The 17529-nt window shown below is 37.2% G+C and overlaps 1 protein-coding gene across 9 annotated transcripts in view; it reads right to left on the reverse strand.

The window, feature by feature from the left end:
- LRRC7 (leucine rich repeat containing 7) overlaps positions 1-17529 on the reverse strand; it is a 170609-nt gene that overhangs the window by 71263 nt on the left and 81817 nt on the right. For all 9 annotated transcript variants that reach the window (XM_032191862.1, XM_032191860.1, XM_032191861.1 and 6 more), the window contains exons 4-7: positions 14936-15053; positions 13968-14046; positions 13153-13242; positions 10552-10608 (exon numbers count right to left, since the gene is read on the reverse strand). In XM_032191862.1, coding sequence (XP_032047753.1) covers positions 10552-10608; positions 13153-13242; positions 13968-14046; positions 14936-15053 — 344 coding nt within the window. The remainder of the gene's footprint in view (positions 1-10551; positions 10609-13152; positions 13243-13967; positions 14047-14935; positions 15054-17529) is intronic.

The raw sequence follows: 17529 nt of genomic DNA on the forward strand, positions 1-17529 counted from the left end.
AATAATTATCAGTTTTATTCATCAAATTTAATACCTGAAAAAACAAAATGGATTGTGATGTTTTAGATGCCTGAATATCTTTCAGAATCTTTTATTGGCTCACTCCAAGCAACACCAAATCTGCAGTCTTTCAACGTGGCAAAAGCTAGAAATGTTTGTGCTTATCTTAAAGTCAAAGCAAAATGGTATTGATATAGGGAACAAGAGCAAAATAACTTTATCTGACAGTGTTTCAAAACTATGTTTCTATAAATCACCAAAGATGCTCATGAAAGATATATGACAGTTTCTATACTAAAATGATTATGTATAGAGGAATGCCAGCATTCAACACATACAATGTATTTATACAAGACCTGACTACATTATTCTCTTTATTTTTTCAATTCAAAACAAAGTCTTAGCTACAGAAAGTCATAAGACCTTTAACTCTCTACAGGTAGATAATTCAAATTTGTAAATAACCTCTGCAAAATACCTGTCATTATTATAGATATGTTCTGCCAAGGCAGAATCTAGTCTGCAACACCTTACATTGTTTCCTTACCAAGTTACTGTGCGTTTTTTATAAATTTCTTAAGATGCTGCTTAGAAACCTTGGTCTTTTGAGTCTCCTTATACACAGTCTCACTCCTAAGAAATGAGCAACAGGAAGGAGGGAAGGACAGAAGGAAGAGAAATATCAAATTTTCACATTATATTTATGGAAAAAAAAAAAAAAAACTACACTAGAAATTCAAAAGATAGAAAAATCCATTAAATTTAATTTCTTAGTTAGACTGAACTCTTCTGGGTGAAAAACGGGATTCTTCTCCCCTGTACATTTTGTGATAATGTATTTTCATCTTTGAAGACACAACAGATACACTACATATGCACAAAAAGATTGGTTGATTGGTTTCACCATTCCATTCATTACCCAGAAGGAAAAAGTTAATGGATGGCATCCTTTTTGCTTCTGTTTGAAATACCTTTCATGGAAAATTTCAGATGATAGTGACCTTCTGTGCTTTTAAACAGGTGGAAGAAAACAGACCCTTTGCCCTTAATCACGTAAGAATTTCAAACATCCATAATAAAATATTATGCAAAAATAGAAATTTGTATTTTTCTCAGAATTTTTGAGAACTGCTCAATTGTAGAACTAGAATGCACAGAAGTACTGTTGTAATGCAAAAAGTGGCAGTAAAAACCCAGAGATTCCCTTTAGAACTTGGGACATTTGCAGAAAAGAAATCAAAACAGAAGAGTACCAGCTTTATATCACATTGCCTACAATAGGTGTGTCTAAACAATAATTTTACAAGTGAAATGTGAATTCCGACAGAAAATATACTTATTAGCCTCAATCCTCAGAAATATGACCTTGTGGCTAAAACATACTGCCAGTATTTTTCCATAGTTACATTTTATTACAATTAAAACCTAAAGCTGTGCAGTTGAGACTAGAAAACATCAAGTTTACATTTTAAAACTGAAAACACATGAATGCAAAAAGGTTAATTATAACAACAGGAAAAAAAAATACCCTTCACCATCATCACTTCCCTAAAGTCATGCTATTCCTGGCTCAAGCTGACAGGTATGAAAGATATGGAGGTTGCACTAAAACAACTGCAAACTGATGGCACGGGTATTTAAAAAATAAATATCTTTCAGAAAGGTACTCTAATGTAATGTACTTAAATGTACTTTAATGTAATTTAAAACAACAACTAAGGAGTAATAGAATAATGCATGTTGACTTCTTCGAAGGAATATAAAGTTGCTAATCAACAGTATCACTTGTGATTAAAACTTACTGTTTCTGGTTGATTTCAGACACTGTGCTTAATAATCAACAAACTTTGCTTTGCACGGGGAGCAGATTTCACACAGCAATGCACCAAGTTCAAACCGGCAGGACCGCAACAGATGCCACCAGAGTTTAATCGTCCCACAATTGTCTTGTGAGAATGAAGTTTCTGACAGGAAGGCCAGAGTGGCCATGCAAGCAGGCTGCATCCTGGCCCTTGAGCCCATTGGGAACGCCCGGGACCAGTTCCAGCAGTGGGGCAGGGACCACCCTGCCTCTTCCCACCTTTGGCATCTACTGGTCTTACAAGGGAGAGAGGTTCCCAAGCCGCAAGCGTTGTTTTTGTCTTCCAGCAAAACACAAAGGGGTGTGTGTCAATCTTAAAATAATAGAGACCCTGGAGGTGGGGCTGGCTATGCACTCAGAGTTCTCGTTCCTATGGCCAGCTTATTCTCATCTGCTCCTCTGCCAAACAGATGAACCTGTCCAGGCTGAAGATAATTTTCTCTTCCAAGTTGCCTCACCTGACTGTGTGTAGAGACAAACACTAACATATCTCCCCTCACCTTCTGTTTTCACAGCAATATGCTATTTCTAGAGCCTTGTCTTATGACACATTTTGCAATCATTACTTTTCCCAAAGGATTTGGACCTTCTTTAGCTCTTCCTCGTACTTGTTGCATTTGGAATCTTTCCTAATGAGGTCTCCCTTATTTTCTGTACAGTGCCACAAACACTTCTGTATCTCCAGTGGAAAAACTTTGTCAAAGAACATTTGGCTTTGTCAGGACACTGCTAGGTTGATGACTCATAGACATTTTACATCCCACTAATACAATAATGTCTTCTTTTCTTCAGTGTGATTTCTGACTGAAGAACCCCTAATTTATAGCATAATTTCATATTAGTCCCTCAGTACATGACCTTGCACACCGTATTATTAAATATCACCCAGTTTTAATTGCTCATCTTCAGAATTCCACAGTTCTTCCAATTTTAGAGGCTGTTCTTGAGAATTTGATCCAAAACTTTTACTCTTCACACAGCAAATTAATTCTGAGCACTAGCTGAAGGCGAAGACAAGACCTGTTGTTTTTTTCCAAACATTAGCTGCCAAGGACCCATCCCCTTGGTAATGTCTTCATTGTATGTTATTTCCTAAAAGCATGGTATTGTAAACAACAACAAAACCCTAATAGCTCTAATATCTATTGTCAAGAAAATCAAAGAGATGAGAAGCCACAGCTTCAGGTGGGAAATGGTGAGTCATTAAGATGAGTGCAGCAAATACAAGTATTTTCTCATCAATTACCAGCGCCTACACTTTCTCAGACCCTAGTGACTCACCATTTACAATTGCAGTTTCTACAGTTTTTCAATTTCACCAGTTTCTACTGAAGGATATCCTACAAAACCCTGAGAAGGTGTTTTCCTGAGCTCAAACAGCTCTAAAAGCAAAGACCATGCTAACTACTTCAATTTATTCAAAGGTTTTTGAAAAACCACAGGCAGGCTGCCTTGCTGCTTGGTGCAGGTACTGTTTCCAGGTTCCTTCCTGAGATATGAAGTACCCTGGACTCCTCTCAAGAATTCAACAGGATATTAATGTCCCCAAACTTTCAGTTTAGGAGTGTCAAGTCTGCTATGAAGAGCAATGAATATTTATGACAGAGCCTAATTTCAGAAAATATAAATTTAAATGCAAATTAATGAGCTTCTGTAAAAGTGGTAACCAGACCAGGTTTCAATGGGACTGTTAGACAACTTAAAAAATTTTGTTGTTACAGAAATGTGCTCAGAACATTTCTTTCCAACTAAGCTGTAAATTCATGTACCGGCTTTGAAGAACAGAGGGAGATTTACTTCAATCAATGTAATAACTCAGCACTATCCTGAAACAACCAGGCATCCTCAGCAGGCAAGCAAGCAAAGTGATGAACATGAGGGAGGGGAACCATCTGAGTTTTGTGTATGTACCACTGTTCCTAAAACACTTGGCTAAAAATTTAGACTTGGAATAGGGTTAATTTCTGGATTAGCTAGTTTTTTGTTTTTTTTTTTATGCCAGGTTAGTTGCTGTTAACCATTTGATGAGAGAGAAAGAGACAACACATGCATATATGTTTATATAGCATATATGCGTGGATATGTATATATAAACACGTACACATATGTTTTATCTAACTGCATAAATGTGCACACAAACACACCAAAGGCATATTTATATACAGCTTCCACATATCTCTGCTTTTTAAACATGGTGGTGTAGTTATGTTATATGAGATTTTAGGTTTTACGATTTACTCTTCCATCCTAAGTGGGTACTTTCATCAGCCTGAGTACACTGGTTCCTTTGAGCTCCAATGCATTTGAAAGGATCTTTGGTTTAAGTTATAAAAGATAACCTTAATTTTTAATGCACAAACCAAGCTATACGCAAACTCCTCGAAAAAAAGTCAAGATGGATATAAAAATACTGCCTGTGGTAGACATGTAAAGTCTAGCTAACAGATCTACTTTACCACTTTTAAGAAAACAAAACAAAACAAAACAAAAACCACCACCAACAACAATAAAACAACAAAACAAAAAACTAGGAAAATAATGCCAGGGTTTAACCAGATGCCCATTGGTAGTAGGGCAATACCAATATATTCTTCTCAATAATCTAGATTTAAATCTAGTTTGAACACAGAAGCTTTTGATTTTTACTCTTTTAGGGAGAATATCAGTCTGTATTTGGAAGGTCTACTGCCCAATAGTACATTTATTGGAACTAAACATCCAGAAATATTTTATATAATATATAGCACGAGGCCTCAAACTGTGGTCAGAAATGAAGCAATCATACCCACAGGCCACCTGCAGAACCCAGCTCCTGCCGCATGATTTAAGGTTGACTCATGTAACACAGAAATTGTTTCCTACAGTGTGGGCAGCACAAACACGACTTCAGTATTTGTATCCACTGGGAATTTTCATTCAGCTAGTTCGGAGGGAACTTCTCAGAAACAACTAATTGGTTGGAAGAGGTGTACTTTCTAACAATGTGTGCTAACACAAACAGAAGTGCTTTGCAGCTGAAACTCACAGACATCAGTAAAATCCACTTACCAAGCAGCGAGAAAACAGAGGTATTTTTTATCTTTTACACAAATCCTCAAATAAAATTATTAAATACACTGAGCACCAGAGTGGTTGGATTAATCACACAGCTTAGTTACTGTCAACCCATTTTGTGGTTCTTACGGGAATGTCCAATACTCAGAGCCATTCCAACAGCCTCAGAATGAAGTACAGGCCTTAGAGTTCACAGTCCCAACACAAAATTTATTTGGCAAATGGCTTCAAAAACATCAGCACAAACACTGTTAGCCTAGTAATTTTTTAACCACTAGGTTAGAAGGGGCCTCATTGTGCACTCATACAGAAAAACTACACTCCAATTTGTTTGTATCAGAGGTGAGACAAAGCCATCTAAGCTGAAACTGCAATTAAGAGTAGGAAATAGATAAGAGGGTAACAGAGGTGTGAAAGCTGTTTATCTGGACTGAAATGGGAATATTGCAACAACAACGTGAGCATCTATTTCACTGTCACCAAGTCAGGTGTGCTCACACACTCACACACTTCACACTTGTCAGAAAGACTCATTAATTCCTGTTTCACCATCATGATGCTAAAACGGCAAGATATACTTGCACCTCTGAGGTCCAGAGATGCAGGCACACATCCCTCCCTGCATTAGCAGGGTCAGGCCCCACATGAGCAGCCCCCTTCATGAGCAACGTCTGGCCTCTGGGGTCAGTGGCACCAGCTTTTTTCAGGATGGCTCTGGGCAGGTAAGAGGAAAATAATCACAGCAAGAAGTCCTTCCTACCAGCTAAGAAGCTAAATTGCTGCTGTGAGAAGATCAACACGTGCAAGAATTAAAGCAATACAAAACTACCTGTGAAAAGGACCTGAGAAAATCCAAAGCAAACATTGCTAAAAAAACTTAGAAGACATCCTTCAAAGAGATGAAAACACATCCAAATAAGGAAAATAGAACAGAATGGTTAGCTATAAAAGGCTAGAAACTATCTTCAGAAATATTTGGAAAAAAGGCATAAAAAGTAATAATAAATCTTTCTTCAAGCACCTCAGGAGCAGGAAACCTGCCAGAGCCTATGGAAAGGATATAAAAGGAATGCTCAGGAAAAAAGAAAAGAAGGTCATAGCAGAAAAACTAAATTAATTTTCTACATTTGTATTCAGAGCTTGGGCAGGCTCCCATGCTGCAGTGCTTACCCACAGAGAATCAACTGGGGGATTTGTCTTAAGCAGAAGTCTCAATAAAGCAAACCAAATGAACAGCGCAAAATTGCTGAGATGAAATGGTACTCAGGTAAAGAGCTCTAACAATGTGCACGTATGACACACAAAGCCTCTCAAATGGTGCTTCAGTGCTAGATGACTGGGAAGTGTATAACTACTGGCACAACAGCTTTTAAATTACTCCAGGATAAGTCTAGGAAGCCGCATGTCACTGACTGGCATCTGTACCAGACAAATTAACAGAAACTCTTCTAAACAATAACATAAGGGAAATAACAAAGTAAAGATAAATATGACACACTGGGAAAAAAAATCAACAGTTTTTCTGATGAGAAGGGGTGACTCAGAAACCTCCTGGAGCCACTTGAAAGAGTCAAGAGTACAAGAGATCTGGACAATATAGTCTACCAAACTGGAAATTCTTAACCTAAGCATCTCTGTGATGAGAGAAGGTCTTTGTGTAGGTAAATAAATGGCAGCAGATTGGAACTAACTAACTAAATAAATGAGTGGGTGTAGGAGGAGGCTCTGATCTGGGGCACATGCTGCTCAAGTTGTTTGTAAATGACTTGGAAAGGATGTTAATGAAAAGAGGTTTCCAGAAATCAAGTTTTTCAGGCCTTGCCAGGTGAGGGTCAACCACTGCCACAGATAGGACTGAGGGCAAGACAGGTCCTTGTAGGCACCTGTGGGACTCTGGAGGTCTCCTACTGCAGTTCTCCAAGTGGCTCTCCCTTGGCAGCCTCCTGTTCTCCCGTATCTTCCCATCCAGGTTGGACCAGAGCATTATTCAGCAGGATAGAAAACTGGGAATTACATCCCTCCACTCTGAGAAATAACTCAAACACAGAATAATTAAACACTGAAGCACAAATTGCCTCATTCAAAACCCATTGAAGCTAACAGGAATCTCTCCACTGAATATAATTGCTTCAGTTTGGGTGCAAAATGCCTGAAAACATCACTGGCAATTGAAAGCCTTGCCTCTAGCTCCAAATACATATTCAGTAGGGTAGCATTACAGAACAGAATGCTACACAGCTATTGGGAGCTGCGGACTATTAAACATCGCCCTGAGCTATTACAGTGATATTACATGTCACTGCAGCGACTAAAGATCAAGTACACTTTTATCCAAACAGAATAATATAAATTATATTGCTTGATTCTTCAAGCCAAAGAGGGCCTTGTGATCAAGGTAGTAACATATTTCAGGCTTAAGAAATGTAGTCAGAATCTCACAAATGCTCCAGAAAGTTAACAGAAATTACAGAGAAGAAAACACATTTTTCTGGTTTTGTTGCACAAATTAATGCTTAATAAAACATTTGTAATATTGGATAGAGATTTCCAAATATTTCTAATTTCCCCAAAGCTCTTGGAAATAGGTATCTGTAACAATCTTTAATCAAACTATTTTCAGTATATAAAAGTAGCAGTAAACCTAAGAGGATTTTCTGAAGAGAAAGTACTGCTGAGAGAAAACAGCAACATCCTGCAGCATGTTCATCTGAAAACTAAGGTACATCTCCAGACCACGACGGTACAGCAAGAAATGTTGTTTTAAATGTTTGGTATGCTTGTCAGAAGAAATCAGAAAACTCTTCAAAACGCTTCATGAACCATGCGTCACTAATTTCCTATCAGGGAACTGCTGGGGAATACAGCGATATGTTTAGATCAGTTTTAAGTGCTGGAAAATTATGTTGACAAATTCAACAGTCAAAGGAGAGCTCTCATTTTTTAATAAAAGATGTATTAAAGAGGGACATTTTTGAGATCTAAGCTCTGGTTAGAGAGCTACCTTTCAGCCACTGATCATTAGTATTTACTTAATCTGATGATTTTGTAAATAATTTTTGAACATTTTGCATTCGGTTACTATGGGTACATTTTACAACAGTCTTGACCTGTTGACTGAGAAGCAAAAATAGAGCTATGGTAAACACGAAGCACATTTAATTGCTATTTATGCCAAAATGCCAAATGTTTCCTTCAAAAATTCTTTATATGCATCTATCTTGACAGCACAGAACAGGTGAAAGAGCACGATCTGCTTTTTGATAACTTTTTGTTCCACATCTTCTAAGTTGCACTGAGCACGGTAGCAGTACTGAGCAGAAGTTACTTGAAATGGTCTTACAGTACATTTCAAAACTATTTAAAAGCCAAAGTACAGTATTAAAATTTTTATTTAACTTCCTTTTCACATCTACTCTTACATCAGAATTACTGAACAAACTACCAGCATAATCAGGTTACCTTATCAACAATACATCAAATAAACTTTAGGGTAGGAATGAAAGCCTTTAAGCGCCTAGCTGAAAGACCTCCATCACCTGTTTTATCACTAGAGTGTAAAATGCATTCTGATTTACGTCACTGCATTTGTGTTCCTAACGGCAGGTTGTTCTCTCACAGGCACAGAGCTCTGGTCACAATTACTCGGAAGCCTTCCTGGTTTCCCCATACAGCCCAAACATCGGCACTGGTGTGCCAGCTCTGCCTGCTGCTGAAGGGCCTTGCACTAGGCCTTTTTTTTTTTTTTCTTGCAGAGAAAACTGCTCCGGAGGACAAAAAAGTCCAGAAATACATAGATCTCTCATTTTTGTCTCATCTCATGCAAAAATGGCCTTGCCATCTTTCTTCCCTCTTACTTTTACTGTATTTTTTAATACAGCTATTTTAACAATAGTTTTAAGGACAGCATTTGCACACGCTAAAGCTTTTATTTCCACTCTCAGTAGTATACAGCAACGCCTTCTGCCACAGCATAGAGCAGAGAACAAACACCTGCAAATAACGTTTCCCCTGGTTACTGGAGTCACAGAATTTCCTTATTGTCAGAATTACACATGGGGAAAAGTCACGCTTAGCCACTTTAGAAAACCTAGTGCTGCTAAAACCAGAGGCTACCCTTAGGTAGGAGGTCTTCCAAACACATGCCAAACTCCACAATTGCCTGGTAAGCACCATGTATCACAGCAGTAACAGAGCACTGATCATTTTTATTAGTAATGAGGGCACACAAGTCTAACCTTGCTGCCACTGACCTCAGTGAAAAATGTATCACCTTCAGTGGGATTACCATTAGACCAGAAGTATCAAAATATTGCATTTGATTAAAATTATTGTGTAATTCCAATTCTTCAATACTAGCACACACACAATTCATTTATTCTGACAAGCACCTTCTGTGTGCAGAGACTTCCCTTCTAAAAGAGACCGATATTTAAGAGCTGGCCTCCATAACATGCACACACTGCAGCATATGTATGGCATTTCAGATGTTAAAGTTCTCAAAGTCTACAGATGTGCCCTCCCCGCAGGTTTTATTTTTAAATGCAGCTACACCCTTCGGGAGCAGACTGAAGGGGCTTCACAGAGGGGAAAAAAAAAAAAAAAAAAAAAAAAGGGGTTTCCAATGATATCAGGAATATATCCTTTTAACTTAAAAAATAGCTGTCATATAAAAAAGAAAAGCGTTTTGCCTTTAGGTAAATGCCCACAGGAAGTAGTGAAAACATCATTATATCCCATATAGGTGTAAAATGCCTGTACATCAGATTTTAGTAAACACATGGTTGCTGAACAAAGTGCCCTTTTTAAACAAACTAAATAACAAATAATTTTGTATCAGCAAAGTTGCATAAATACAGTCTATTCACCATCATTATAACTCTCACTTATAATGGGAACATATGACCTCCATTTAGAACAATTCCCATATCCATGGATATTTTTTCATTGGTAAGGATCCCTGTCACATAAAACATTTACATAACATTGGTCTGACTGTAAAAATGTACTCCCTGCTTTATTGCAGTGGTAGTTCCTATATTCAGAGTGGGAACCCTAGATTTTATTTTTCATTTCTTTATTGTTTCCTTTTCAAAATACCATTTAAGCGTTGGTCAAATGACAGTAAATCCCGGAGACATACTTTTTTCTTTTTTGTGAATAATTCAAGAAATGGTGCCAAACTGGACATTTCTTCAATATTCTGATGATACAAGTTTCTAAATAGCATTGTAAATGACCAAATACACTTAACATCTGCATGGATCATATGGGGAGATTGTTCTACTGAGGTTATACTGAAAATGTTTCCAACACATCAGATTACTTCTTGATGAGGAAAATACTATCACATAATCACTGGCCAGGGTTATCCCATGTTTTGTTTCTCAGTTCTATTTACATTTAATATTTTAAACGTTACACTGTAGATTTGGGGTATGAAGTTACAGTCAACTACTGTGCCAGTGTCCATCTTCCATTGTATGCTTACTTTTTGCTAAAAACCTTCAGCAGAATTTCTTTTAACAGTAGAAAAAAAATAACTGAACACAAACAGCACTGTTGTATTGCTACAAATGAAATTATTTTGCACTTTTGGAAATTTCAACTGAAAGTTACATAAATATTCAATCACTTACTTTGGTAGAGTTTTCAAGTGATTCTCCCTTAACTCCAAAATTCTCAATTTGACAAGTCTAGGAACATAATAGAAAACAATTAGTTCATTTTATGAATTAGTTCAGAAATCCATAAGAATGATTTGAAACTACTTATTTCAACAGTAACAAAAAAATGAATCTGCTTAATGTATAACAATAAGGTGTCTAGCTATTGATGGATTGAATACAGGATAAAATGCATTCAGAAACAAATAGCTTCATATGTACATAATTTTTCTTTTATGTCCTTATCTGGACTGTTTTGAAAAACTGACATACCTCAGTTTTTCATAACAACTCTAAACTATTTTTACTAATAATTCAAATGAGGCAAACAGAGGAAAAGTTAATTACTCTCAAACATTTCCAAATCTGTGAAAGGATAAAAACCTGCTATTGAGTTCACAACTGTCTTATGCATTTTTAGCTTTGACTTCTATACCTCCACACAGGCAGACTAATACTACAGAACAGATCTCCATTTAACTTACTGTACTTTATGCAGAAGCAGGACATATGCCTAAGTGTTGGCATGAATCAGAACCTATATACAACAGTACTTCACAATCCCATGTCATTTTGCAAACTCTAACTGGCATTATTTAAGCTGTGTGAAATCAACTGCTTCTGCAAAACTAGTTTGTAACTGTGTCATTTTTAAACAGAGACGTCACATCAGAGTCACACCATGTACGATTTTAGGCTCATAACATCATTTCTATAAGTATATATTTGTATGTGAGGAAAGTTAAAAAAAAAATAAAAATACAACAAAGCCTTAAATAGTTCTCTGTCGAGCACAATACCGGTTTTCTCTTTCTTAAACCCCAGTCTTCCCAATAATATGCTTTTCTAGAAAGCTATGATTTTCCCTTTTTCCTTCCAAACAAAGCAGAAAACACTTTTAAATCCTACATTTGCACTTAACCAGGGCTTAAGGGAATGCTTTTAAATGAGAAATGTGGAGAGATGTTTATGTGATGCTCAGGAAGGCTCCATTCCTGACTTTATTCACATAGCTAAATGAGATTATAGGAGATTAACTGACTTTTTCTGTAGCAGAAGAGATAAAGAAAGCACTAAAATCTGGAGAAGAGCAATAAGAGAGATACAGTTAAAGAGCCACATGTGGTTATTAAAAACAAAAACTAAAACTAAACAGTGCAATTTCTGTACACTAATGTTGGAAGCTTCAGAAATATGACAAGGATTTGTAAAGGCAGGATACCGAAAAATGATATAGGAGCAGCATAATCATAATGGAGTAACAACCACACCTGGAACTAGCGTCATTTCATTTAGATAAAATCTGCATTTGTAAAAAAAAAAGTGCTAGGAGATTTAGAATACTAGAAATGTCCTTAAGCATCAACGATTACTAGACGAAGTACCAGCAAAGCTTCAGAAGAGAATAATGAATATAAATTTACCATGAACAGAAGCATTGCACAGCTGATAAATTGCAGGGGTGTTTCATGCATTTATTTTTCCTTGACATTTGTACATGTTGTATGATTGTGAACTGCAAAAGCAGTCTTCAGATTTACTCTGATATTCCAAATACTCATCTTCAGCTGGGCATTTTCTGCTCAGTATAACACCTAGCCTGAGCCCTGGGTCAGTGATGGGTTCACCAAGCAAATGCCAATAAAGTTGCACATTCCATTGGCCAGCACCTGAGCATACCAATGTTGTTGACAAGACAAAATACGTCACTTCAGTGTTAATTTTAGAGTGCTGTGATGATATTCCCAGGGGAACAGTGAAATACACGTGGGTAGCTAGGTGGACCAGGAAAAAACTAATACTGCATGAATTCTGTTAAAACATATATATTTTGTCCCTTAATCCTGTCTTCTGGACAATATACATGTAGTCTACCAAACTGGAAGTTTCATTACCCAGCTGGACAGCCAGAGGGCAGAAAGGCTGCCCATTCCTGTTCCCTTAGCAGTGTAACAGAGGAGGGACAAACTTCATGCTTCATCCAGACTCGAGCAGTGGAAGGATCTACTTTTAAATGGACAAATTGTCTTAACTTTGCTTTTTCTGCCCTTTGCTTCATCATTTTCTAACACTTTTTGACTCAGTTTCTCCTGTATTTATTTTTACTCTCATTCCATATTCCTTCTGCTCTGCTGTCTTTTGAACCTTCTCCCTTGTTCTTCCTTTAATATTTTTGCTCTGCTTGCTCCACCATGCTCGGTCATTCCTTATCTACCTTTCTGACTCACGACATTCTTTCTGTTCATTTTTCAGTAGGTATAGACCATATTGTTATTTTCTGCCCTCCCCGCAATTTAATAACACATTTGATCAAGGACAGGCCTTTTCTCCAATTTCTATTTCTCTCTACTTTTTCCCTAAACCAGCAAAGTGCTTCACTTCATCATAAAATTCTTGCTGACATAAAATTTTCTCCAACAACAATCATTCATCAAAATAGGGCTGAAGAGCAAAAATCTATACCTTCTGCTGTTTAAAAAATAAAAATAAAAATAAAATAAATACAGTTTTAAAATGCTATCAGCCTCAAGTGAGTTCATGAAAGAGCAATGTGCTTTGATGACTAATTCTTACCTTCCAAAGTTAGCAGGAAGAAACTCCAAAAAGGCATCATTTAGATAGAGCTGGGTCAAATTTAGAAGTTGTGTAAAGCCATCTGGCAGCCTAAAAAACAGTTAGAAGCTTAGTGCTCACACTGAAGTTGCTATGGAAACAATAACAATATATATTTAGAAAGAGAAAGATGACTTTCTCTCTCACCTTCTTTTTCTACCTAAATTATCAAGGACTTACTGAGCAACTTTTTACAGACATTTTTGACTGTTCTCATCTTTTCCACATTGCTATAACCACATCAAATTAAAATACTTTGCACATTCAAGTTATATCAGCTTCTTCTACATCCCTAGGTGAGGCTTTTAAGACAAAGGTGTTTTCTTTCTTTCTCGCTTTTTAAAATATTTAAAGTTTCATCCTTTCACTTCCTTCACTCCATTTTGTAAGTCATGAGATTACAAAAGAGATTGATGGTGGTTACTATCACATACAGCAAGAAAAAGAATTGCTAAAGTCCCAACCAAGAAATTATGGGAAGTGAGGATGCAGCACGGCTTGCTTCCCAAACACATCAATTGCCAGCCCCATGTCTAAAGGCTGCACTAAACAGACTGCTTTGCCAATACTTTTCTTTCTCCACCGTGTGGAGGAACACCATGTTTGTTACAGAATACAGAGATCTTTTCATAGGTACATCATCTTGGATTTTAAACAGTTAAAAAGAAATGTAGATTAATCTTGCAAATAAACTTGATACTGGTCTTTAAATTTCAGTTCACTTTGCATACATTTTCTGCACTTGCAGTATACAAACACAAGCTACTGATACTCACTTAGATACTGGATTGACACTGGCTTCAATAATTGTTAAACACTTACAACATTTAATATTTTCTGGAAAGTCTTGAATTCCTAAAAAAATATTGAAAGTATGATTATACACACATGAAAACTGTTTCATAAATGAGTTCATTTGACATTTTCAAATCAGACATAAGCTATAACAGGAAAATAAATTTTCTAGTATTACACTCTAAAAGATATTTAAGCTATAAATAAGTGTACTGCAACAGCCAATATACCATGTACTAAAAATAGTCTGTTAATACTTGGTTTATGTAATCTTCTGGAGTTAGAGTGACATCATTTGTGCTGATATTTGTGCCTTCCATTTGTGTCCCAGCTGCTCATCTTTTCCTTTTTTGCTCCCCCCCCCACCCTACCCCCCTTCTCTACGTATATAATTCTGAGAGTCTCTAGGATTATATTGATAATAAACGTTACAAAATTTCCAAGAGTGCCTAAGTCTAATTTTCAAAACAAAAACACTTAAGTTCAGACATGCAAATGTTTTAACCGTGTAAATATGTAAATATCTATTTTTGAAATGCATGTCAGCAAATTGGTCTGGCTATGTAAATCCAGTTGTTCATCTGCAGCCTTATATGCTTACTTACACTAGCAAACCTGGTCCACAAGAGTTCATTAAATACCAAGCCACTTTGGAAAGTGGAATGGTTCCTAAGTGCAGTGAAAATGGTCCTACACTCCTATTTTTAATGCTTATCAGTCACAACTTGTTGTGGTTTACTATTCCAGAGAGACCTCTATTTTTTTTTAAAGGAAAATAAACAAGGTAGATATCTACCTGGACTTGTCAAGTGCCAGATAAGAACACAAAACATGATCCAGAAAAAGAGCAAGTTTTCTAGAACACAAGCTGATAGGAATTGAAATTTCCTTATTGTTGTTTGTTTATTCATTACAAATCTTTAAAATACTTATCTTGTTGATCTCTTACCATTTTTACTGATATCAAGTTCTCTGAGATTAACTAAGCTAGCAATAGTGGTTGGCAGACTGGAAAGGTCATTGTCAGGTATACTCAGTTTGCGTAAAGCTTGACAGTTGAACAGTTGCTGTAACATAAAAAGATACTTTACAGGGTTTCATGAAAAAAATCAGCTTGGGAACAATATTTAAATACTAAAGTAACAAATATCACAAAATTGCTTTTATTACATAAGAATTCAAAAATGCAATTATATTTTGAAAAGCAATTATTTGAGAAGACATTCCAAAGACTGTTTAGTATCACAAACACAGCTTACATGTGGTTGAAAAGAATCACCAGAATAGTATTTGGAAGCAGAAATATTCAAAACCTGTGAAGTTTTTTGTAAAAAACTGTACAGTCATTGCAATCAACATTTTGAAGGAAAATGTTATTTCATAGGTGTGATAAAAAATGATTATTTTTTTTTTTGTGGCTTGTGCTAAATTATCGTTGTTGTTTTGTTTAAAAAAACAATTGCATGATACATTTTAAAATATTTTGAGTGCACATAGACTAAATTTGCTAGCTTTGAGAAAAAAAATTGGCATTATCAAAATATGTTCTGTAAATCTGCAAATCCCCATGCTTCCACCCCAAATTGAGGATGTGATCCTGATTTTTAATGCTAATTGCTAATTCAATTTTTATAAAGTGTCAGAATTTCCACTATGACAAAAAAAATCTTCCTTTCAACCTGAAGTAATTAGTAAGTTGTGTTGAAAGCACCTATTTAACGTATCTGCTTTCTTCAAAAACTATCACAGAGCATAACACACTTGCACAAATTAATAAAACTCATATGAAGTGAAAGTAGTCATGAAAAACTATTTCACATTTAGGTGCTTCGCACCTCAAGGTTATTGCTGTCTTAGACAAAGAATGGGCAAGGTGTATTTTTTAGATGAAGCAGAAATAAACTCCGGGCTGGGCTGCACAAGGAGGTGCCAAATGAGCCCTCTCCGTGCCTGCCGGCTGCAGGAGCGGCCTCTGCTGAGTTCCTCAGCACTCCTCCAGGACACGCTGAGGAGACGAGCTCACCAACGGGCATCTCAGAAGTGTTCTTCAAATGGCAGTGCTATGTTTGTAAGAGATTTAGTCTTTCCTCCAGACTTCTGTATCAGAATAAATCCTAAGTACTCATCTACAGGCTATCTGAGAACGTATAGCAATTTGATTACCTAGATATGGCTCAGCCAAGTATCTGGAGGGGAGAAAATTAACGCACAAATGGTGTGCAAATGCCAGCCTGGTACTTCACTCTAAGTAAATACTAAATCATTTTGAAACTGCCTTTTTTTTTTTTTTTTTCTTTTTTTTTTTTTTTCCTGCAGTAACTTTCTATTGCAATCCTTTAAAAAGAAAAGCCCCTGCTTTTTCTTCAAGACCATCTATTCTCAGAAATTCGAGGGGCGATCACATGAAGGGGAACCAAGAGAACAATCAAGGCTCACAACAAGAAGTCTAACACCAGAACCACCACCACCTGGCACCGGGCATGAAAAGGCCTTTGGACTGATTAGCACCTTTGGCATGCCTTTTTATTGACAGTCCTGCTTTTCTGATCCCACAAAATCCATGTGAGAACCACAATTTCTCACACGAAATGCGCTTGTTCATTCCTGAAACCGCGCTGCAGCCCCCTGCAGCCCCGCAGCTGGGGCCAGCAGCAGGCCGTGCAGCGCACAGTGACAGCCCCAAGGGGTGACACAAGAGCTACCTCTACGCTGGGGAACACTTCCACGCTTCCATGCTGCCCAATCTGATGTGCCAGAGCAGCCTGAGCAATTACTGCACACCTGGGAGGCAAAACGGGGTGACACGTTGCTGCCTGCAGACAGCCTTGATAAAGAGAAACCTCCCGCTAGAGGATGAGGAGTTCCTCTGCAGCACATCTGAGAGTACCTATTTTTTCTTTAAGCTTTCTTTAAGCATTTTGGACTGAAAAGTAGGGTGAGCAGTAGGCTCTAGTGCTTGCTCTTGATGTTTCTAGCCAGATTGCTGCACTAGAACTGCTGTAGACCCCAGCAATGTGCAGCACAGAGGACCTGCCGAATTTGGGAACACACACAGACAGCACTGTGCTGTTAGGCCTGCAGAATGAAATGCCTGGCGCCCATCCCAGCCATTGTGCTGGAGTCTTATCTTAAAAGACAAGGAAGGCTTGGAACTTGACAATAACTGAACCGACACAAGGCTTTTGAACTGGTGAATAAAGACATCCAATAAAACTTGTTTCCATTAGGAAAAAATATTCCCTCTGGAGAAATTCGGTGGTGTGCTATTGTATCAGCAATAATACAAGGGTGTGAATACAGGTATGCAGACCCACAGTTCCTCACTTTTTTTTTAGTGGATATTCAAAAGATGTCCTTGTCAATTTCTAGTGCTTTATGGCCTTGCCACACCATCAGGATAGCTTGATGTAATCATTAGACTGTATGCCCATGTTCTACTTTTTATTCCTTTTAGACTGGAAACCAAGCGGTGTTAACACTGCTGTGATTTGAGTTATAACAATGGGCTATTACCCTGCATATCTCAAGTTCTCAGTGAGACAA

The sequence above is a fragment of the Aythya fuligula genome, chromosome 8 (assembly GCF_009819795.1).
Source record: "Aythya fuligula isolate bAytFul2 chromosome 8, bAytFul2.pri, whole genome shotgun sequence".
Taxonomy (NCBI): Eukaryota; Metazoa; Chordata; class Aves; order Anseriformes; family Anatidae; genus Aythya; species Aythya fuligula.